This window comes from Ursus americanus, chromosome 33 (assembly GCF_024610735.1).
Source record: "Ursus americanus isolate L20-20 chromosome 33, mUrsAme1.1.p, whole genome shotgun sequence".
In the NCBI taxonomy this organism is placed as follows: domain Eukaryota; kingdom Metazoa; phylum Chordata; class Mammalia; order Carnivora; family Ursidae; genus Ursus; species Ursus americanus.
This window is the reverse complement of record NC_142159.1, coordinates 12,726,288-12,750,000: the sequence shown is the minus strand read 5'-3', so window position 1 is coordinate 12,750,000 and position 23,713 is coordinate 12,726,288. Positions and strand designations below refer to the sequence as shown.

At 39.1% G+C, this 23,713-nt stretch overlaps 1 protein-coding gene across 10 annotated transcripts in view; it reads left to right on the top strand.

The window, feature by feature from the left end:
* SRRM1 (serine and arginine repetitive matrix 1) overlaps positions 1-23,361 on the top strand; it is a 30,158-nt gene extending 6,797 nt beyond the window's left edge. For 2 of the 10 annotated variants that reach the window (XM_045782126.2, XM_045782141.2), the window contains 14 exons: positions 1-18; positions 1,293-1,496; positions 1,973-2,167; positions 2,665-2,784; positions 4,638-4,912; positions 9,627-9,707; positions 10,241-10,327; positions 11,920-12,064; positions 12,461-12,502; positions 16,172-16,285; positions 18,422-18,886; positions 19,469-19,664; positions 21,601-21,801; positions 22,319-23,361. The exon at positions 1-18 is cut by the window's left edge and continues 110 nt beyond it. In XM_045782126.2, coding sequence (XP_045638082.2) covers positions 1-18; positions 1,293-1,496; positions 1,973-2,167; positions 2,665-2,784; positions 4,638-4,912; positions 9,627-9,707; positions 10,241-10,327; positions 11,920-12,064; positions 12,461-12,502; positions 16,172-16,285; positions 18,422-18,886; positions 19,469-19,664; positions 21,601-21,801; positions 22,319-22,423 — 2,248 coding nt within the window. In that variant the 3' untranslated portion in view covers positions 22,424-23,361. The remainder of the gene's footprint in view (positions 19-1,292; positions 1,497-1,972; positions 2,168-2,664; positions 2,785-4,637; positions 4,913-9,626; positions 9,708-10,240; positions 10,328-11,919; positions 12,065-12,460; positions 12,503-16,171; positions 16,286-18,421; positions 18,887-19,468; positions 19,665-21,600; positions 21,802-22,318) is intronic. The other 8 variants (XM_087858568.1, XM_045782131.2, XM_087858567.1 and 5 more) reach the window with 8 other exon arrangements.
* The last annotated feature ends 352 nt before the right edge of the window (positions 23,362-23,713 follow it).

The window sequence follows — 23,713 nt, the reverse complement described above, 5'->3', positions numbered from 1 at the left end:
AAGAAGGTACAACACAATGTATGCATGCCTAGTGTTTCGCAAGTACTTTAGAGGGTAAAGTATTCTGTGGGTAGAAAGTTGCACAGTTAAAAAGGAAGCTAACGGCACTATTCAGAGAAATTTCTTCCATCATCTACAATTTTCATGGTGGACTAAGTCTTGTCTCTGGCCTAAAATATTTGTTTTGTTTGAGACAGATCATTTGACTATAATAATTGTCTCTAAAGTCTTGGTGAATTATACAATTCTTAATTCCTAAATCAAAATCGAGACTTGCCTTCTCTATTGCATTTGTTTAAATATGGCATTAAATTATTTTAATCTACTCCAACTCTTTTCTGTCCTTTTTATTAGAAATCTGTGCCCATTAGCCATTCATATACTTACCTAATCCCCTGTTCTGCTTTTCTTAGATTGTTGTCTTGAACCCAAAACAGATCATTTGTTTTCTTCTTCTTTCCAATGAGACTATGGTTAGGTTCCCATTTTTAAACCTACGACTCAGCTTCTACTGTATTTGTGGTGAAAGGTGAGAATTCTACTAGGCTTTTCATTTTTAGAGTTCTGCTAATTTTTTCATGAATCTGTTGGACTTAGTAAAGGGAGGAGAAAATTTGTTCATTTTAATTAGTATATTTGGTATTAAAATCTCCTTATCAGGGAAGCGTACTGTTTCTAGAGTTAAGCACATCACAGTGATAACTACTTAGCTGTTGATGAACCAAATCGGCTGTTTCACTTCAAGTTAGGGAAACCATTATTGTAAAGGAAAGGGGGCTTCTCCTTTTTCAAAAAGGCTGTGTAGGTTTGACATACTTCTCTTCTCTTCCAAAGAGCATATTACTTCAATTCCCCTAGTCGTTTTTCTGGAATATCTAGACTACCTGACAGACTCTGGTGGGATCTGTCTGCATCTAAACTGTTTCGTTGGGCTTGAGTTATTATTACGGAATATCTCTTTACTGTCAAGCGTTCTCTTCCTCTGAAAAGTTGGTCTTTGGTGTCCTCGTCTCTGGGAATGATTAAGAATCTAAATCTAGAGTCCTAGGTCAATGCTTTCCTCTTAAAACTGGTATACCGGAGAATATTGTTACCCTTTGTTTGCTTGCCTTTCTGGTTTTGTTTTGGCCCTTCCCCTGTTAAGTAAATATGACAGGATACCTTATTTTCACAAGGAATTTCTCAGGTATAAACAGCAGTGGTGTAATTTAAAAAGATTCTCACTTTGCCCTTTGACCCTCTCTCCCAATCCACATGATTCAAAAACCTGAAAAAAATTACTTTTATCCTAGACGCAAATCCAGATCTCCTTCCCCTAGAAGACGATCTTCCCCTGTCAGGAGAGAGAGAAAGCGCAGTCATTCTCGATCTCCCCGTCACAGAACCAAGAGCCGGAGTCCTTCCCCTGCTCCAGAAAAGAAGGAAAAAACTCCAGAGCTCCCAGAACCATCAGTGAAAGTAAAAGAACCTTCAGTACAAGAGGCCACTTCTACTAGGCAAGTATACAAAAATTCATTTATAAATATCACAGCTTTAGGCTAGTATTAACTGACTAACAGAATAACTCTGAGTTACAAATACAAAATTACTTGGTTATTCCCCCCCCCTTTTTTTTAATCATAAAATCAGCTTGTTGAAAAGATTCCAATTCTGCAGGAGAGTTTAAGTAAAAGGCCCTAAAGGTGACCACTGCTATCGGTTGGTTGTACTGTTTCAGATATTTTATATATTGTAAATTGTTTTTTTCCCAGTGCTGTGGACAACTTTGTATTCTTAAGAATGTATGTGGTTAGAATTGCTAGTTAACTACTTTTAACTTTCACTAATGTGTATATATCTTTTTGGAGCTAAGGGGAAGTCTTCATGGATTTTGAAAACACTTTAAAAAGAAAAATAACTTTATTACATCATTGTATTGTGAGTTAGGAGTCTGAGCTGCAGAAGGGAAAAAATAAGCTTTTTGTTTCTACAGTGACATCCTGAAAGTTCCCAAACCCGAACCTGTACCAGAGCCTAAAGAACCTTCTCCGGAGAAAAATTCCAAAAAAGAAAAGGAGAAGGAGAAGACCCGACCAAGATCTCGGTCACGTTCCAAATCAAGATCCCGGACACGGTCTCGCTCTCCTTCTCATACTCGACCTAGACGGCGTCATAGATCCCGGTCAAGGTGAGCCGTGGCTTCAGGACCGATCTAGACCTTGAGTTTTACAGGCTACTTACTTTTTTTTTTAAAGATTGTATTTATTTATTTGACAGAGAAGTGAGAGAGGGAATACAAGCAAGGGGAGTGTGAGAGGGAGAAGCAGGCTTCCTGCCGAGCAGGGAGCCCGATGCGGGGCTCGATCCCCAGGACCCCGGCATCATGACCTGAGCCGAAGGCAGATGCTTAATAGCTGAGCCACCCAGCATGCCCCTATATGCTACTTTCTGGGTAGAATTAGATAAATAATTTCAGAGCAGTAGAAAGCATTTAGTACAAATGCTATTCTTTGGACCTACAGAGAGAATTTGAGGACATTTTTGTGCACCATAAAAATCTCTACATAAATGGAAAATTGTATGCCTTGAAGTTCATTTTTAAAATATAGCTGTTGAGAAAGCTGTGTCAAGGAATTCATTCCTTGCTCTTGTTTATTCAGGCCCTAATTCTGTTTGTTATGGCAGATCGTACTCACCTAGAAGGAGGCCAAGTCCGAGAAGGCGGCCATCTCCTCGAAGAAGAACCCCGCCAAGACGAATGCCGCCTCCACCCAGGCATAGAAGGAGTAGATCTCCAGTGAGACGGTAAGGGCTTTCTTTTTTTCTTGTTCTTTTTCCTTTCCTTTCCTTTTTTTCTCTTTCTTTTCTTTTTTCTTCTTTAATCTGGAAGTGTCAGTACATGAAAGTGCACCACATTTCTTCAGGTTGATATTTGAATTAGTTTGTTCCCCTGGAATAAAGAGCTCGTGAGTGATACTAGGTGATGCCTTCTAAAGAGCCTCTCGTTTGAGGTTTAATTTGCAACGAAACGCAATGCTAGTGCCTTGGGGCGGGGGGAGGACAGATTGACCATTTTACTGGTACTTCGTGTTAACTTACCCTTTTAGACCCCGAGATCTCCTAGGAATAAGGGAATTTGCCACCCTCCCTCTTCCTTTGGTTTTTAATTATCACTGGCTTCCGAAAAGCAGATGACCACAGCCAGTAAGCTACTTTTACCAATATTAAAATAACCTATTTGCAATTATATTTTTGTTTTAAATGTTTTTTTTCTCATTACAGAAGTGACTGTTTATAAAATTTCAAGCAAATAACAAAGGGAAAGTTACCCGTAGTCCCATCCCATGGATATAGCCATTTTTAGCAGTTTGATGTCTAGGTGTTTTTGAAGAGATTAGACATAAAAGTAACCCTATCGGTACCAATGTTCTTTTCTTAAAAATCATTTTAAAATTGGCATGAGGTAAACCGTTTGGATGTATCCCTTTTAACAAAAAGATGTTGCTAAATCTGCCCAAAGTAGAGGCCTGGTGCACTGGTAGCAGAGTTTTGCGCCTTCTTTACTTCTTGAAAGGAGATGTGATGATGTGCTTCAGATTATCCTTAGCACAGAATTTTCTGTTCTGAGTCTTTTAAGATTTTTGTAGGGATATGAATCTACTTGGATAGAGAGAGGGGAGATAATAAGCTCCGTGATTTTTCTTTCTGCAGTCAGGTTTTTCCGAGTCCCGTATTTTTTCAAAAGAAAATGTGTGGGGAGAGGGTTGTGATATAATGAACCATTTTTATGATTACCGCTAAAAACGATAGACTTGGTGTTACTACTGACAAATGAGACGAATGGTGTAAATGGTCAGTAGATTTAGGCATCACACTTTTCTAAAATTGGTTATTTTTTTTTAGGAGAAAAGTAATGCTGGTGCTTTCTAGTACAAGATTAGTGGAAACAGCTATTTCTTATATTGGAGTTTTGCAAATAGCGTGTTTTAATTGTGCTTACTGAGCCATTTAGCAGTCAAAATATTTTGCAGATTGTGTAAGATTCCCTTTCAGCCAGTTTTTATCTCACACTTAAGGTAGGGTTTCTTTTTTTCAGGTTCTCAGGAATTCTTCCGCCAAAGGTGAATTCTGCAGGTACACATAATTGCAACAGAACTTACCACAAATTTTGCCGCAGAATTCGAGAGGCCCCTGCTTCTAAGTTTATGTAGCTAAATGAATTCCTAACCCTGCTGCACATCTTTTTTTTTTTTTTAAATGCGACCTAAAGGTTGTTTGACGTTGTGCTATTAAGTGGAAAATACTTTGCCACCCAAATTTTGTACGCAAACTCCAAACAGTGATGATTTTCCTAAGGAAGAAAGAGACTGGTTAGTTACCATATTATAGCACTCATCGTGACATATTGTGTAACTGGAAAGACAACTCAAACAGAAGCACTTATCAGAATAAGTTATTCACATTTAGTGTCAGAACTAGCTGTTTCCTGTCCTAGGTTGTGGTTTTGTTTCCCATTTTTTTAAGACTTATTTATGTGCTTAGCTACATAAACTCAAAAGTTGGATAAAAATAGCTGTATTTTTGTGTAAACTGTACATACCTGTAAGGTCGTTCTTGGCAAGTATGCAGTTAATGAATGCGAATACTTCATTCCACAGAAGAAGGCGTTCATCAGCCTCCTTGTCTGGAAGTAGCTCATCATCCTCTTCGTCTCGTTCCCGGTCACCGCCAAAGAAGCCGCCTAAGAGGACATCCAGCCCCCCTCGAAAAACTCGTAGGTTATCTCCTTCAGCAAGTCCTCCCAGGCGAAGGCACAGGCCATCACCTCCAGCAACTCCACCGCCAAAAACTCGTCATTCCCCAACACCCCAGCAGTCAAACCGTACAAGAAAAAGTCGTGTTTCTGTCTCTCCAGGGAGAACTTCAGGTAAAGGTAAAAATCAGACGCATAAAAAACAGTTTGTTCATTCTTCATTTGGCTACAAAGTGCCCAGTCAGTTGTTGCTGCCCCTCCCCCTTCAAAGCGTGGAGTAGCTGGGTAAAATGTGTGCGTGTGATATTGTTTGTAAATTTGCTTGTCACCTTTTCTTTCCTGCTTTAAGTTCTTGGCGTTTGTTGAAATAGAGTAGAGTTCACGGGTAAATGTGTTTTGTTTTTAGCAGTTGCCCTCTGGCATCGAGTAGGTAGAGAAATGCAATACCAGCCGGGGGCTGAGTTGGGGTAACTTACCAAAGTTTGCCTTGTCTTGATAAGGGATCATTTTATTACTATGAGACCAGTTAACTTTTTTCCCCCTGAAGATTTTTTTGTTTGATATCTTATTTGAGGACTTCATATTCTGTTTTAATTTTTTCTTGGCCACATTGTGCTGCCTAGGGAAGAACATGGTGTCTTCTTAAAAGCTGATTTGTTTTTTAATTTAGGCTCTAGGCAGGGTTCTTCTGAGTGTCGTCCTTGGTTTATTCTGCAGATTGATCTGAGGAATTTATGATCTGTGATCCTGCCAGGCAAGTAGACTGCTGTATTAGCCTGAGTGAAGCTTGTGGTGTATCGGGGTCTGTTCTTTAGCATAAACACACAAGGAGAAAAGCAGTAGGATCGCCTTGGGCCTCTGGTGTTTGGGGCTGAGATGATAGCCTGAAGGGTGAGTAGTGGGGGAGGGGAAATCCTAAAAGCTGCTATAGTAACTGATTTTTGAGAAGCAGTCTGTAGGTTGATCTATACTGGGCTTGCTCTGATCACATCTAAATTTTCAGGTTAGAAAAAGAAAATGGGGATGATCAAAGTTTGGACTATTGAGGTATAGACAAGCCATCAGAGTGACGGGGAAACTGGCAGCTAATGCTAATCTGTAAAGAATAATATATAAATTATTTTAATTTGGTGACTGTATAATTAAATATGTGGTCATTTTTGTTGCATTCGCTCTTTACACCTAGACAGACAGCTGGATTAGAATAGACTCATTTGGGTCTTCCCAGGTTCAGGCTTAATTTAAGTATGGGAGGGGGCCTTAGGGTCACTTATTTTTGTAACCTCATGTTCCATACTACGTTTTGTTCAAGATTAGGACAGTTTCAGTAGTTTCCAGCCACCGTGTCCAAATCTGATGCCCATTGTCCTAACCAATTTTTTCTTTTTCTGTGAAGTGTTTGTATTTCTGAATTTTTTTTTTCATCTGGAGCCAGAAAGCTCTCTAGTGAAAAAATATGAAAGTTCCCACCTGTTACTTTGCAAAAAACACATCAAGTTAGGATTTTTCTATTTACATTATAGCCAAGAGTAATAAAAGTATCTGAACGGGAGGGCTGAATCTTTGTTAAAATGGGTTGCTAAGAATTAACTTTTTTCAGAGTCTACCGAGGCACCAACCTCTTGGGTTTTGATACATTCTCAAGGGGAGTGGGCCACTGCTTTCCCAAAAAAAAAAAAAAAAAAAAGTCAGTGGATATGCACATAGGAGAGAAATAAGTCATGGTGGAAGACAAAGAAGTAGTTATATTCCTATGGATTCTGGGACAGGTCTTCCATGTCCAAACAAAACATAGCCAAAGAGACACACTGGGCAATATAGTCAGAGACTGCCTTGTGTTTACTGAAGCTGAATTTGGCTCTGACTGCTTGGAAATAACATTTTACAGTAAAATGATCCCGGTCCTGTGTGGTGAAATTTCAGAGGTAGAACAGACTTTAGAGATTGTCATCAAGAAACCAGTCCTTAGGTTAAGTGATTTGTTCAAGGTCAGGCAGTCAGGACTAAAATTTGGGTTTTCATTTCCCAGTAGAAAAATGTATACTTTGCCCAACTTTCCTACCCCAGAATGCTTGTTTTGATGGCTAGAGGTGGGAGATGCAGGGCAGGGTCAAGTTCTTCAGTTTCTGTACCTGGTGATAGGATTTCAGAGATTTCTTTTTACAGTACACCACAGCTAATAAGATCAGTGACACCATTGAAGTGTAATAGACTTAATTTGTATATTTCATGTGGTAGTTACCAGTCAGGACTTTTAATATTGGGCAAATGGTATAGGAAGGATGCAGGGAAAGTATTTGGGGGAATTTAGAGGTAAATAATTTTGGACTGTACATTCTCATCTGAAAGGATCTTCAGGAAGCATTTTATAATCAGTGGCCTGTTAATTAAATTGGCATTATCTTAGTACATAAAGTATTGCTTTGAAATCAGTGGGATATTTAATGAAGTATATTTACAGAGAGTTTAAACCTATTGTAATTTTAGGATGGGGTCTGTTTAACCCTATAAATTGTATTCTGTAGACAATGATTATTTCACCAGTTCTGGTAACCGTGACTTATCTTTACAAGTGATCGTTTGGACAAGTCTGGGAGATTAATAATTAATAGGACTGCTGAAGTAAATTTAAAATTCTGGTTTTTCATTTGACTTAGAAGATTTCTGACTTTATGCTAGAATGATTTTGTCCCTTGAATACTAAAAATAAAACATTAACACAATAAACTATAAAATCCAGATAATATTCAGATGAAACATTAACTGTTAATACTACGATTCAATCAATCATCATAAACCAGCATAGGGGTATATAAATAGATACTCGTTCTAGTGGTGTGGATATTTTGACAGGAAGCCATTCGTGAGAGATTGGATCAAGATAAAATTGCAAATACATATTTCTGTGGGAAAAAATATGTATGTTCTAGTTCAGTTGTGTTTATTCAGTTGGCATTTGTCAACTGTCTTGCAAACACAGCCACATTTTTAATGTGTCTTAGAGGAAAATGCATTCTGACATTTAGGCGTCTTCCAAACACGTTTTGGAACCCAGTTCTCTTAGGTGATAACTTGACCATTTGGGGTTTATAGATAACTGGATGCCTCTAATAACTTTTCAAGAATTAAACATTAACTGATACTTTAGAGAAGACTGACCAGAAAAATAGCCTCAAATCCTTAAAAGTATAAAAGTAATTGTATTTTATTTCTTTGAATTTGTTAAAGTACAAGTTTTAAATGCATTTTTGCTGCCATATTTCATGATAACTAATTAGGTTTTAACCGTTTTTTAACCAAATCCAGTGCTTTGTCAAAAACACTTTCTTATTAGGTAGAATCTAAAAAAATGCAGGTTATTCAGAAAGTATCATGGTTTAAAAAAATAAAAAGGGCACCTGGTGGCTCAGTCAGTTAAGCATCCGACTCCTTGATTTTGGCTCAGGTCATGATCTCAGGGTCGTGAGATCAAGCCCTGTATTGGGCTCCGTGCTCAGCAGGGAGTCTGCTTGTGATTCTCTCTCTCTCTGCCTCTCCCCTCCCTCCTTGCTTGATCTCACGTATGCTCTCTTAAATCTTAAAAAAAAAAATCTTTAAAAAAATATTGTAAATTCTTCAGTTTGACTACTTTAGCAAAGATGAAATTTCTGTTTTAGATCACTAGCTGTGTAAGTTACTGCCCCTTAGAATAAGCCTTTACAGACTCTGAGTATGAGCGTGTTAAAAGAAATGTATCTACATTCTGGGTCAACATCCCATGGTAATTGTTTTAATCAAACAAAAACATAAATAAGGATCCTCAGGGGATCATACTGTCTTCAAATTTAGTTCTTAGCAGCATGGTCTCAGATGATGTTTCAGGTTAATCTGTGGTAAGATTGATGGTTCTATTTGTATATACTTTTCATTTTAGTTGAAGCACTGGATAGATACTATAAATAGAGCTGGTTAATTGGTGGGAATTAAAGGCTGTGCTCTAGAAATAGAGTCTTGGGTTCAGATCCTAATTCACTTTAATTATGTGACTTTAGTTGAAGTTAATAACTTCTTTTTAAGCCTCAGATTTCCCCTCCTGTAAAATGGGAGGTAATACTAGCAACAGTGCTTATTAGCGCTGCTTAATAATACAGCAGGCATACAAAAGACAGTTGCCATAATTTCCCACGCAACTTGGAAAAGAGACGTTGACTAATTCATAAGGTGCTCACAGCTCTCCTACTACCTTAGGTATATTTCAGCGCTGCTGCCCCGCCCCCCCCCTTTAAGCTAGCAAAGAATCCTTCAGCCTTAGTATTTATTTTTCCTGTTGTGAGGGTTTACTTTGTTCTGCGTAGTTTAAACCTCTCATGTTACTATGAAGGTTGTATTGGTACATAAAGAATCTTTAGTCTCTTGGTGGCTAACTCATTCCTCTTCTCCGGAACAAATCTCTTTCTGTGAAGATTTCATCAGATCTTATTTCTTAACCATTTTATCAGTTTTTAACTTTTCTGAACCCAGGTATACTTGAGTGTTTGGAAGCTGTCGTGCTGATGAGGCCTCTCTAGTTGCGTGTGTGTATTTTTAGGTTATGGGGTAGCGCCCAGAGGTTTACTGAATTGAATGTTACACGTATCTCCTACACAGAGCTTCTGCTGCGAAACAGCGACTCGGTTTCTCTTAACTGGCATTTCTTTTGAGAGAATATTCAGATTCAAAAATCATTATAGAGCTTTTCAAGTCTCTTCACCAAACATTTAATTTATTATGAAAGTATTGATTTATTATTTAATTATCAAATTCTTTATAAGAATAGTCACACCTGTTGTACCATTAAGACTGTCCTGTGTGGCTTTGTTTGTTGTTGTCTTGTTTTGCTTTCCCATGTATGTATTTTTTTTCTTACTCTTTTTAGTGACAAAACATAAAGGTACTGAGAAAAGAGAGTCCCCTTCACCAGCACCTAAGCCTAGAAAAGTAGAGTTATCTGAATCGGGTAAGTTTTTGTGGGTTGGTTTTTTTCTGTGTGTGTGTTAAACTGAACTAGATTTTTTTGCACATTTCGTTATCCCCTCTGGTTAAAGTTTAATTATAGGATATGACTTAAGAGCTACGGCTCTGAAGTGAGACCAACCTGCTTTGAATCCCCAGCTTCACTACTTAACTGCTTTTTGTTTAATTACTTAATTTATCTGACCCTCACTTCTTTCCTCTGAAATGCAGATAACAGTACCATCCTGTAGGTTTTTGATGATTAACTGAAATAATGCCTATAAAGTCCTTAGCACGTAGCTTGACCTATAGTAAATAAATTTTGATTACATTTGGTGGACAGAGTATAAAGTCAGCATTTAAATGGGTATTTTAAAGCTCTTTTTTTTTTTTTTTGTAAGAAAAAAAATCTACATATATATAGTATTGCTTGACCCAGTGAGATAGAAGTTAAAGAGACCATTTTCCAATTCAAGTATGTTATATGTTCTGTATGCGTAACTAAAGGAACACTTTCTAAATGCATCCATCTTTCAGAAGAAGATAAAGGTGGCAAAATGGCTGCGGCAGATTCTGTGCAGCAGAGACGTCAGTACAGACGACAGAACCAGCAGTCCTCATCTGGTACGGATATGGATTCAGCTGTTTTCTGTGTATCCTCATGAAAAATACTTGAAATACAAATCTCCATCCTGTAGTGAGTGCACTTAGGAGAAATATGTGCCTATGCAGAAATCTGTTCAAGGGGAGGAAGTATTACTTCTGGTTTTTGGTTTTAAGTCCTTTCTTAAAACTTATTTTTCTTTTAAATTGTTATAAACAGTAGATCTTTGCAGTACAATAGTAAAACAGACAGGGGTATAAAATTTGGAAAAGTGTAATTCTTTTCCCAATCCCTAGTCTTACTCCCAAAAGCTTATCTGCAGAAAATTTCTGTGCTGTGTATAAGGATCTGTGGTTTAAAAAGGCATTAACAGAAAACACCAAAAAACCTGCATAAGCCCAAACTTTATGTTGCCTCCCTTTTTAACTTACTGTATCTAGATATCCTTCCCTGTTCTTGGATCTAATTTTTTAAATAGCCAAAACCTTTTACTGTAATAATTAATGTACTATAATTTATCGAGCCAGTCACGTACTTGGACGTTTAGGTTGTTTCTAGGTTTTGTGTACTTTACATTTGTAAAATAATAAATAATATTTATTATTTAGTTAATAATAAGTAGTTTTATTAGCTTCGTGGGTATTTGTGACCAAGTCTAAGTGTGCTACCTTTGCTTTTCATTTACAAAATAGAGACCAAAGCACCCCACAGCTGCAGTAAGTCCGTTAAAAGCCCACAGAGCTTTTGCAGCTCTTTAAACATGAAGTTAATCATAGGAAACCTTAAAAATGCATATAGGTCTTGGGTGTTTTTGATACTTGGGACTTTGTTTTCTTTTCTTCTTTTTTTTTTTTTTTTTAAGAGAGGTGGAGACAGAGAGAGAGAGCATGGGGAAGGGGGAGAGGGAGAGAGAATTTTTAGTAGGCTCCATTCCCAGTGCAGAGCCCGACACAGGGCTCAGTCTCAAGACCCTGAGTGACTTGAGCCGAAATCAAGAGTCGGACACTTAAGTGACTAAGCCACACAGGTGCCCCGGGACTTTGTTTTAAATTTAAGTTTTGATATTTGGGAACAATTATTAGTTATTTTAAATTAAGGAAACCACGTGCAAACGATTGACGTTCTTGTTTTTGCAGTCGCAGACGTTGGCTACCAGGTCTATAGGGAAAGGCCTGTCACATACATTTTTTTTGTTTGTGTGATAAATGCTAGGGATGTGGAAAGAAGTTATTCAGACCCTAATAGGACTTTCAGTAGTTTTACAAGTGCTTAGAGTAACAAGCATCAGGTACTTGGCTTGAGATGCTTTGGGGGTTAGTTATTTGGAAAATCACTGGATTCTTAAGGGACAGTTGTATCCTATGGAGTGTGCCATGGGGATGATTTATATAACTTAATTATATAATAATGATGTGTATTTATGCTTGGCTTTTAAGTCATTGACCATATATGGGTAATAACCTTTGTTTAGAACTGATGGCTTGTATACATGCTTGCATAAGTGGGCTTAACTTGCTAATTTGGACACTCCCATCTGCTTAGATTCAGAAAATATGGGCAGACTCTTTTAAGCACAGATGTAATGTAATTTTTGTTTATTGTGTAATTATAGATTCTGGCTCCTCTTCTTCCTCAGAAGATGAGCGACCCAAGAGGTCCCACGTGAAGAATGGTGAGGTAGGCAGGCGGCGGAGACATTCCCCTTCCCGGAGTGCCTCTCCATCACCTCGAAAGCACCAGAAAGAGACTTCCCCTCGGTAATGTCTTTCTTTCAGTAGCCTTCACTGGTGTTCTGTGGTTGTGATGAAACTTCTAACTTAAGGGGTGGGCTACAGGCTTATTTTAGAAATAATTCCTGCATTTCAAGGACTCACAGAAGGAGATGGTCAGATTTGGGGGGGTTGGGGACATTTTCTTTGCTTTATTTGGTGGTTATCACTATTAGTGAGATCTTGGTGAGCTTTGTACCACCATGTCCTATGTATGCATGACTAGACAAGTGAAACCGTAGCATTAACTTCTGAATATCTTTGAATATTTTTAAAAAGTACATATTAAAAAAAATACATTGCCGTTAGTGATACTTAACTCCATTGAAGTAAATAATTTGGTGAATGGAATTCTTGACCTTTGTTTTTCTCCACTGCTCTCAGGATGCAAATGGGAAAGCGATGGCAATCGCCAGTGACTAAAAGGTTGGTTAGCCGCTAATTTGTACATGTGGCTACATGTCAGAGTTTAGTGACATGAGCTGCTATTTCGGTAACCTGCTCCCATCCCTGTGCATACAGTGGGGATGGCTGTGGAGAAGGTCCCTAGTTGTTTTAGTTGGTTATATTTCTTTGCATATCAAATTAATGATAAACTTGTACACAGTGTTCATTTTAGAGTACCATTTGAGCTTAGATTTTTGTGCAGTTGTAGTACCTGGATATTTTCCAAGAGCTAGGATAATTATAGCTCCTTAGATTTAGTGGGGAGGACCTTTGTGGTTGCTTTCAGGAAAGCAAGCAAAACTTGGGAAAGACTTTAAAAAGATTAAAGATGAACATGAGGGCTCTGGCCCTGTTCAGGGTCCTCTGCAGTAGGCAGGTCGGTTGCTTATCCCCATTGAGCCTTTTTGATCACGTGTCTGTGACTATAAAACTAACGTTTTAGAGCTTAATCATAAATAGAAATCTCTTAATTCAGGCCTATCTCATAAATGAGAAAACAGGCCCAGAAGTACTAAAATGAATTTCTTCAGGGTATAAAGTGACAAAGCCTGATGTTAGACCTGTGCTGTTGACATTATACCATTATACTGTCTTCATTAGTCTTCTGCTTTTGGCGGTGGGGGGTCTTAGCTGCTGCTAAATTTCTGAGTATCCTTTCTGAAATTACCATATTGTCCTCTTTATAGCTCACTTTTTGAAGCTGTGTTGTTTTAGGTAGTCACTAATTAGTAAGAATTCTCTCGGAAAGATTCTTTGGAACTAGTCAGCAGTGTTTGTGATGGAGCGAAGTTGCGTATTTGTGTTGTGGAATATTTGGCAATAAAAAATAAAAACCTTTAAAAAAGATGAATTCAGATGCCAAGGTATTCTGTTCCCAACTATAATTATCCCTGACTTCTGTGAAATTGCTAGTATAGCAGCTAAAAAGTTGCTTTACAAAATCAGGTTAGTGGTAAGATTTCTTCCCCCTCACAGACACCCCTCCCCCCCATTATGGAACTACTTTCTTACTGGAAAGTGATTTATCAACACTGATGTTCACTACCCTACTCCAGGATGTTTTTGTTTATCCTCTTTAAAAAGGCCTCCGGTTTTAATGATTCTGGAAATTGCTATCAGATGTGTAGGATTTAGAGACAGAAAGAATTATTTGGAACCATGCCTCAGTATTTATTATATTTTTGAAAGGGGACATACAGCCTGGTTTGGAGTATTTCATATGTAAACTTTAAACTTGGAAAAAATAATATTTTCCGTGCTTTGAAACGCTTATCTTTGGGATCGAATGCTCCTTAAAGGATAAAAGGTATATTGATCATAGTGTAAAAAGGAAGTTATCACACACACACAAAAATAAAAAGGTAGTTGTCACATCTACTGCTTCTTGTCTTCGTTACCAACAGGGCTAGTGAAGTGGTTGTTCTGAGACATTGCTGCAGAGATAGCAAGCTGGTTCCTTCTGATAAATAACTTGCCTTTCGACATACTAGAGGGCTGCGTCACACTGAGGCCTACTGAAACTGGTTCTCACACAATTTGGTGGGGGAACTTCACTGCCCAACAATTTCTGCACAGTTGAAGGCTTAGCTTGGCATTATTCAGAGTAACTAGAAAATGCCTAGTTTGTTATTAGATTAAGCAGATGAAATATATTAAGCATTTAGAATTTTGAATAATACAGCGAACAAACTTGACCTCTTAGAAATATATTGAACCTGGGCTTTATGTCACATTTTTTTTAAGCACATATGGAAAAATTGAAATAGATTGATCTCGAAGTAGTTTTTTGTTTTGACCCTTGAAACGTGTGCCCTCTCAGCTCAGGTAGACATTCTGTAGCCTTCAGATCATGGAGCCATGTGGAGTCAAGACTCCAGTTTTAAGTGATTATCAAATTTTTCTAGCAGTTCCTTAAGTTAATGCAAGTTTAGTTACGGTTTTACTTACTCTTTCCGGTTATTTTCGCATATAGGAACAGGACATTGAAGGTCACCGCTGAACGGGAGCTTTTGGCTACTCTCAGCCTTTCGTTTTACCAGTGAAGACGAGGCACAAAATAAATACCTGAGGTCATTAGTTTATCATAATAGGTTCTGATCTGAATCCAATTTTTCAGTGAGAATTTCTGATTAGATTTTACAGACTATTTTTAAAAAGAAGCCACATCATCAATAGTAATAGCCACTTCCTGCGATTGTATTTATTGATAACATTGGGAGTTCCGCCTTGCATCACTTCATCCTCTTAGTTTGCACCTCTAAACTTTCTTTTCTCTCCTTTTTAAGTCAGAACGCAAATGTCTTTTCCTATTTGAAATCTTGAATCAATACTGTGGTTATCCTGTCTCTCTGGGTCCTGTAATTCTCCGATTAACCCTGCTAGTAAAATGGCTTCTTCTTTACTGTATTTTCTTATAGTTAGTAGTTCCTGTCTACATTTCGTTTCATCCAGAGCTTATCTGTCTTCATAGATTGCCTCTTGTAGTTTATTTTAGATCTGTTCCAAGTGAAGTCTTAGTTCCCACAAAGCATAAACAAATTGGAATTGAAAATTAAATAAAATAAGTACTAAATTTAATAATGAATTTCAGAATTTGTTCTATTAGTAACAGAGCTCTCCTTAGTTTTAAAGGGGGAATCAAGACTAATAAACTTTAGAAAATATTTCCAGATTCATAGGAGGCCTCAATCCTATGCTGGTCAAGAAATTGAAAGCTTTAAATAGTATGGATACGCTGTATATGCAAACTTAGCCAAAAGGTGGTAAATTGTCTTGGAGTATGTTTTAATATATCTTTTCGGAGACTGCTATGAGTTAGTCCAGTTGATATAATTGTATTTTTCATGTGTGTATTTTTCATTTGTGTTGGTTAAGTGTGTAACAGAGCTCAGAATTAGGGTTTTATATGATTATCTATATTTCAACCATGTTGCTCCCAGTGATAGCTTTAGTGCTCAACTTTTAATCCTTTGTTTTTGGGATAGTGTTTTTAGTTAGTAGTAAGCAACTCCTGAATAGTGGAAATAGTTTTTTAAAAATGGAGAATTTAGAACAGTGACACCCAGATTTGGGGCCTTAAGCCACTAGTGGCTATTAAAATTTTAAATTTCTGAATTAGAACATGGAAATTTTTCCATGTTAAATTTAAAATCAAAAATTAAAAAATTAAAAAAAAATTCCTAACAAGGAATCAGAATCACCTGAGAGCCTTTTCAGCACACACCAGCTAGACCATAGTCCGGACCTGGTGAACGAACTCGATAGGCTTCCTAGGTAATTGTGATGTGCATCCCAATTGAAAAACAATGTTGTAAGGCAGTGTTTTCAAAATTTTTTCAGCCCGTGTCGTGTTAATTTCTGTATCATGACCGAGACTGCATATTTATATACTGAAACAAAAATTGTACAAAACAAAATTCACCATTCCCACAAGTAATATACTCTGATTTTCTAAAAATGCTGCTTCTCAGCCAGAATCTGGACTGATGGTCTTGACAGGTGGTTTGAAAAACATTGCACTGAGGAATAGTTGGTTGCACTCTGGGTTAATGATGATTTGAAACTATGTCATCTGGATCACTTAATTATAAATGTTAACTCCAAATCACCTGTTTTTTTGTTTTTTGGGGGGTTTTTTTGGTGATTTAGTGGTAGTAGACGGAGGAGGAGTCCCTCCCCACCACCCACCAGAAGGCGACGTTCTCCTTCTCCTGCCCCTCCTCCTCGTAGGCGCAGGTCTCCCACGCCGCCACCACGACGAAGGTATTTTATTAGATATGCTAGTTAGAGCTAATTGAAGCAACTTTATGATCAGAATATCTTACCAGAGTGGCATTGCTCAGCCAGTTGCAGTACACCACATATTATGTGATTCTGTTAATATGAAAAGTCCAGAACACCCAGATCTATAGAGATAAAAGTAGATTTGTGGTGCCTAGGGTGGGCTGGGAATGGGGAGTGTTGTAATGGTTATACAACTGAATATACTTTAAACTATTGAAATGTACCCTTTAAAATTTATGGTATGTGAATCGTATGTCAACAAAGATGTTAAAAGGGGAAGTCACTCTACTTAGTGATCATAAAGGGAAAAATACTAACTTTACAGTGAAGAATTCTAGCAGATACCTCCTTAACTAAGGAATCAGTCAACAGTCAGTAGTACATATTGGCATAGAATTCCCAGATACCTTATCTGGCATCCTTATCAGTTATACAGAACCTCAGTCTGATTTATTAGGAAATATTAAACAAACCCAAATTGAAGGCTATTCTACAAGGTGTAACTAACTAGTACGCTTTAAAAATGGCAGTCATAGGCTCGGTCAGTTGGGTGTCTGTCTTCAGCTCAGGTCATGATCCCATGCTCCTGGGATCGAGCCCCACATTGGGCTCCCTGCTTCTTCCTCTGCCCTCCCCCCACCTTGTGCTTGTACACGCTCTTTGAAATAAAATCTTACAGATAAATAAAAATGGCAGTCATGGAAGACAAAGGAATAGTCACATGTTGGCAGGAATTAAGGATCCATGATAACTAAATATAATGTAGAATTCTGGTTTTTAGAACCTGGAACAGAAAAGAGACATTAGTGGGAAACCGGGGTTGTGTTTTAGTTAATTCTGCCTTAGAGCTGTGGCTAATTTCATAGTTTCATCACTTTTGTTTATTGAAGCTGTTAGTGGCAGATCTCTACTATTTTTTTTGTTCTATAAATCGAAAGTGATTTCAAAATAAAAGGGGGAAAGATTTGTAAGGACATTGCTGAAATACAGTACCGAGCAGTATCGAGTGCCTATTATATGCCAGGTTAAGTGCTGTAGGTGCTTTATATACTTAATCTGTAGTCCTTGAGATGACCTTGCTCAGTAGGTGGTATTGTGTCCATTTTTCAGGTGAGGAAATGGAGGTGCACACTACCGTGTTGTCCAAAAAGTAGTCTATTGTAAAGCTGATTCTAGGCTGGAAAATATTTTGAGCTTAAGGTCTGAACATTTCAGGAGCAAATTAGGCAGTTGGAACTGAATGTTGTGTTCAGGTCGAATTTCTAAGAGGCACGTTAAGATTGTATAGGCATTGAGCGGAAGGCCAGCTTGGACTTCCACAGGAATGCATTCTGCCTAGTAGGTAGACTTCAACTGAAAGGTGGTTTTTTTAAGACGCAAAATCCAAGTCTCAACTTGGCAGGGTGGGATGGGTGTAGAGATATCTTTTAAAACGTGTGGAGGTGAACTCTTACCAAGTCCAAATGCTACTTCAAGAGAGTACCACATAGAACTATTTTATTTTATGTTACGTTGTTTTATTTTATTTATTTGAGAGAGAGAGCAGGGGCGGGGGAGGGTGCCTGAGAAGTGAACTCCCTGCTGAGCAGGCATCCCCACAGGGGGCTGGATCCCAGGACCTTGAGATCATGACCTGAGCTGAAGGCAGAACGCTTAACTGACTGAGCCACCCAGGCACTCCCAGGAGAGCTCTTTTAAAGCACAGACTTCCTGAGTTGCCCATGGTAGAGTCCTGCTAACACAGCTACCTAGCTCTCGTACCTAATCATAATGGGTGTTCACAGTTTATGCAAGATTCTCTTCTCAAAAAAACCCATCAAATTGGTTCCATATGGATTATGTTAAATGACTTTTGACAAACTTGAATTCATTCTGGAAACTTTGGATTTCTCCAGTAAGCAAAATGTCCTGTTTTCTGGTCATCTAGGATAAACAAAGCCACTAAGTGATTTCTTCTCCTTTAAATGAGGATGAAGGCATAGCATTTCCAGTTAAAAATGTGCTGTCTTTGCCTGGTGCCTAACTGCAGTATTGCCGTAACTTTTGGTTAGTTTTCTGTGCATTCTGTTGCCTTACTCTTTTGGACCTTTCAGCTTAATGGTGTATTTTTCCTAGGACTCCTTCTCCTCCCCCCCGCCGGCGCTCACCTTCCCCAAGAAGATACTCTCCACCGATACAGAGGAGATACTCTCCTTCTCCGCCTCCAAAGAGAAGAACGGCTTCTCCCCCTCCCCCTCCTAAACGAAGGGCGTCACCATCTCCACCACCAAAGCGGCGGGTCTCCCATTCTCCACCTCCCAAACAAAGAAGCTCCCCGGTCACCAAGAGACGTTCGCCTTCATTATCATCAAAGCATAGGAAAGGGTCTTCCCCGAGCCGGTCTACCCGGGAGCCCCGGTCACCACAACCAAACAAAAGGCATTCGCCCTCACCACGGCCTCGAGCTCCTCAAACCTCCTCAAGTCCTCCACCTGTTCGAAGAGGGGCATCATCATCACCCCAAAGAAGGCAGTCCCCTTCTCCAAGTACTAGGCCCATTAGGAGAGTCTCCAGGACTCCGGAACCCAAAAAGACAAAAAAGTAAAAATATTTTATGCTTTCTTGGTTAGGAACACTAACTTGCATAGTTCTTTATGTTTGGAAGCTTTTTTTCCCCCCTTTACTGAGAAATTGCAGAAAAGAATAAGCTGGGAATACAGGCTTTTAAGACAGCTTAAAGGTACTATTCACAGATCCGTTTTCTGTTTTCAGAATAGTTCCTTATGGCGTAAACTAAATGCCATGGACTCTATACTTGGTTCTTAGGGGAATCAGGTCTATTGGGGGATGTGCTTCCAAAACTGAATTCTGAAGTAATGCAGAGAACATTTCTTGCATATTCATGTAAGACTGATAGAAGCCATCTTAAGTACAAGGAATTGGCATTATTAATTTCAGATAGGAAGAAGCGTTAACAGAACGCATAGAGGATTATGGGGCTTAAACTGCTCTCCAGGAGACTTAGACGATACAAATTTGATATGTGTGTGTTTGTAGAATCAACTAAGTGGTAAAATATTTAAAGTTTGTGACCTGGTTATATAATGGTGGTAGGTTATTTTCTCTTAGAAAAGACCTTTGCTCTTGGATACTAAGTGTTTTGTTCTTTCTTTCTGTTTCTAGGGCTGCCTCACCAAGCCCTCAGTCTGTAAGGAGGGTCTCATCCTCCCGATCTGTCTCAGGATCTCCTGAGCCAGCAGCTAAAAAACCCCCAGCACCTCAATCTCCTGTCCAGTCCCAGTCCCCCTCTACCAACTGGTCACCAGCGGTACCGGTCAAAAAGGCTAAAAGCCCAACACCAAGCCCATCTCCAGCAAGGGTATGTGTTTGCCCTGTTTTGGACACCCTTTCAAATTGTATGTGGTCACGTGGAAGCAAAGACACGTTTTTGCTTTTTTGTGGCTCAGAGCCGCACTGTTTTCTGTAGTTCAGCTGGCCTCAAGGAAGCATGAAATTCAGGGCTGGTGGCTGCACCACAGTCCATGCTTCATGTCCTAGCCACCCGCTAACTGACACCACGTCCAGTCCTGTTGGATCCTATGATCTGGGTGGGTAAGATTGGCCTCTATAGAAAATCTAGAATAACAGAAAAGAAAAGGTTACCCATGATTCTGTTATCTGGGGGAAAAATAGCTTAATATTTTCTGCTGTTTTCTATAGAGTTTGACACATTTGGGGATACTTGAGATCACAAAATAAAACTTGCAAAATTAGATCATGCGTGTTAGTACGATTCCATTTTTATAAAGGAAAAAAATACCACAAAGCAGGTACCAAATGTTAACAGTGGTTATATGTTAGAAGGGGAAAGGATGAGTAATCTTTATTTTTCTTGATGTGTAGTGCCCTTTTTCCCACAGTAGAAATACATTATTTCTATAATAAATGAACCTTGGCACATGTGAAATACTAGCTGAAGTGGAAAGTATGGTATTGTCCTATATATTATCTCTGGTAAGCTGCATAGATACGAGTAACACTTGTTTTTTAACCTTGTCAAGTTTAAATGTCATTGGGATATTAAAGTATTGGAGTTTAAACTGTATTTTCCCCTCTGTGAGTCATTAATCTGATTTCGAATAGGTTTCTTATTGTATAAAGTCAGTGGTTAGAGGTCCATCTCATCAGTAGGTTTGCCTGAATTACTTAAAAACTAACTGAATGGATTGAGGAATTTTAAGTAACTGCTTAGAAATGTGAAATTTGAAGATTACCAATGGGATTCACTTGCAGAACTTGCCCTTTGCATGATTTTGGTATAAACAGTCGGACCCTTGAACAGCACGGAGCAGGGCCACATAGACGTGGGGGTCTTTGATGAATACAGCACAGCACTGTAAATGTGTTTTCTTCTTCTTATACTTTTCTTAGTAACATTTTCTTTTCTCTAGCTCCCTTTATTGTAAGAATACAGTATAGAATATATGTAACATCCAAAATCTGTGCTCGCTGTTTATGTTACTCATAAAGCTTCTGCTCTACCTGGGCTGTTAGTAGTTAATTTTGGGGAAAGTCAGAAGTTATATGCAGATTTTCAACTGCATGGGGAGTTGGTGCCTCTAAGCCGCATGTCATTCAAGGGTCGGCCGTAAGCATTAAGGAGCAAACACCGTCCATTCTAGAGCTAGGAGAAGTCCTGCAGGGGCTGGAGATGTGGCATTCACACAAGCATGTGTTTAGAATACTAGCTGTGCTTACTGAAAGCCTGCTTCCCGTTAGGCTCGTTTTGTGGGCAGTTTACAGAGAGACACGCTTAATTCTCACAACAGCTTTGTTTTATTTAGGTTGACAGAGGGGCTAAGAAAAAGTCCAGTGATTTGTCTGAGGTCACATGGTGAAACGGGTTCAGGAGCCAGAATTCACCTCGGGCCTCGCTGAGTTCAGAGACATTGCCTTCTTTTGCATGGGCTGCTTTCCTTATGGGGGAGGTGGCTCTGGATCCTGGACACCCAACTGGCAGCTTGTGGTTGGGAAACGTGGCTTCATATGCAGTTAGTTGGGGAAAATCATAAAGAATACATTCCTTCCAGGTCCATTCTGACTCTCCAGACCTGCGAGGAGCATCTTTGCTTGCGGTGTGGTTTTCATCTCAGCATACTTCCCTTGGCACGGATTGCCCTCGGGCCTTTTTCTCCCCCTGAAGCCTTAGGAAATCCTTAGATTTGTCCATTCATTGATTCCCTTGAGAAAATGAATGGTTGATTGGACAGCATTTTAATCTGATTGATTTTATTGTGATTTTTCTGGATTTCTAGAACTCAGACCCAGAAGGAGGTGGAAAGAAAAAGAAGAAAAAGAAGGACAAGAAACACAAAAAGGATAAGAAGCACAAGAAGCACAAAAAACACAAGAAGGAAAAGGCCGTGGCGGCAGCAGCCGTCGCCCCCACGGCCCCCACGGCCCCCACGACCACATCAGCACAGGAGGAACCGGAGGCAGAGCCCGAGCCTAAGAAGGTACGTGTGCCTTGCACTGCGCTTCCTGCGGTTCACTGAGTCCTTTGATGTCGAGGAGGAGCTAAAGGTGGTTTTACAGCAGTGGCTGCTCGGCTGTTCGTTAGCTCTCCTGGTCTGTCATCGTCTTGATGATCTGCCAGGAACGGGAATTTGCCAAGACTAAGGAGGAGAATATGAGTGGCTGCCAATAGCTTAATGTAGATTTTTAAAAATAACTTTTTTGAGATATAATTAACCTGCCATTCACCTCTTGAAAGTGTGTGATTCAGGGGTGCCTGGCTGGCTTAGTAGAGCACGCAACTCTTGATCACAAGGTTGTGAGTTCGAGCCCCATGTTGGGTGTAGAGATTACTTAAAAATAAATTAAAAAAAAAAAAAAGAGGAAAGAAAGTATGTGATTGAGGGGTTTTTAGTGTATTCATAGAGTTGTGCAGCCGCCGCCATGTGGTTCTGCCCTGCACCCTGCACCTCTTCGCCAGGGTCTCAGGACTCACCAGTGTGACCCCTCTGGTTTTAGGAGACCGAAAGCGAGCCCGAAGACAACCTCGACGACTTAGAAAAGCACCTGCGCGAAAAGGCGCTGAGGTCGATGCGGAAGGCTCAAGTGTCCCCACAGTCTTAGGCGGGAATGTGTGTCACGATGTACATTTTATTTGGTTTGTACGCAATTCAATTTCAAAATTGCTAAAATGTGTTTGAGCTTTAGACTATAACATTTGTTGTAATAATTGCTAGGTTGAAGTTCACCATGTAAAAAAAAGGGCATGGATTTACATTGCAAAAGGTGTCCACAGTGTATTAGTGACATTCTTTCATTGACAGCTGACATCAATTCATTTAGAGTGAAATATTTTAAGCCAAAAAAAAATCCCTTTTTTAAAAAAGGGGGTTTCAATATCGTTGGCATTCTTATGGTTTCTTTAAAGGCCTTGGCTATTCCCAGAGGTTTTCCTTTCTTTTTCTTTTTTTTTTTTCTTTATTTTTTCTCATTTGAGTCTTAGCACCCATTTAAGTTATGATGCTTCCAACCTTGTATGGTTTGCAAGCTTGCCCAGAAATAAGACCACTGTTGAATTACCACAAAAGTATACATGAATATTTTAATGCCACAATCTTTCCTGTTGCCTGTGGAGTCTCTGCTGAAATGAATCAGGATTCGAGCTCTAGGACGAGATGGAAAATGAAAGCACGTTGTTGGCCAGGACACTGTGGGTTTATACTGATGTGTAACAAGTTGATTTGGAACACTGGAATTTCATTCTATTCTGTTGTTTTTTTTGTAAAGGCAATTAACTAGTCCCAGGAAGGATCCTTCAGTTATATAAAAGTTTGTTTTATGAAATGTCATGGCTCCATTCATAATTTTGTCTTGTTCTTCCAATTGGTATATACAACTTTCAGAGCTCTCGTATTTGGAAGGCTGGAAGGGCCCAGACTTTGAAATAGTGTCTTGTTTTCACTGTTTTTGTTTTTTTTTTGTTGTTGTTTTTGTTTTTGTTTTTTAAACTAAAGCTATATAAAGCTTGTGGATTAAACAGAATAAATTTCTAAATTTAAAAACGTTGGCCACTCACTTTTACTTAACCGTGTCAATACTGCAGGAACCCACCTTTTTTTTTTTTTTTTTTTAAATCTTACAGTTAAGCCTATGTTTTTACCCCCTTGGCACCTTTGGCACAGTGAGGGTTGGGCAAGGGAAATAAAAGGTGGTGAAATTCTTCTACCGTCTTTATTTTAATATGAATGTGATCAGTGCTATGAAGGGAGAGTGTACGGTGTGATTGGAACATACGTGGTAGACAGGCCAAAGCCAGCCGGACACTTCAAGCAGAGCGGTACCTGTTTACAGCCCGAGAGGCCGAAGGAGCCTGGCACATTCCAGGAAGGGAGGGAAGGAAGGAAGGAGGGCTAA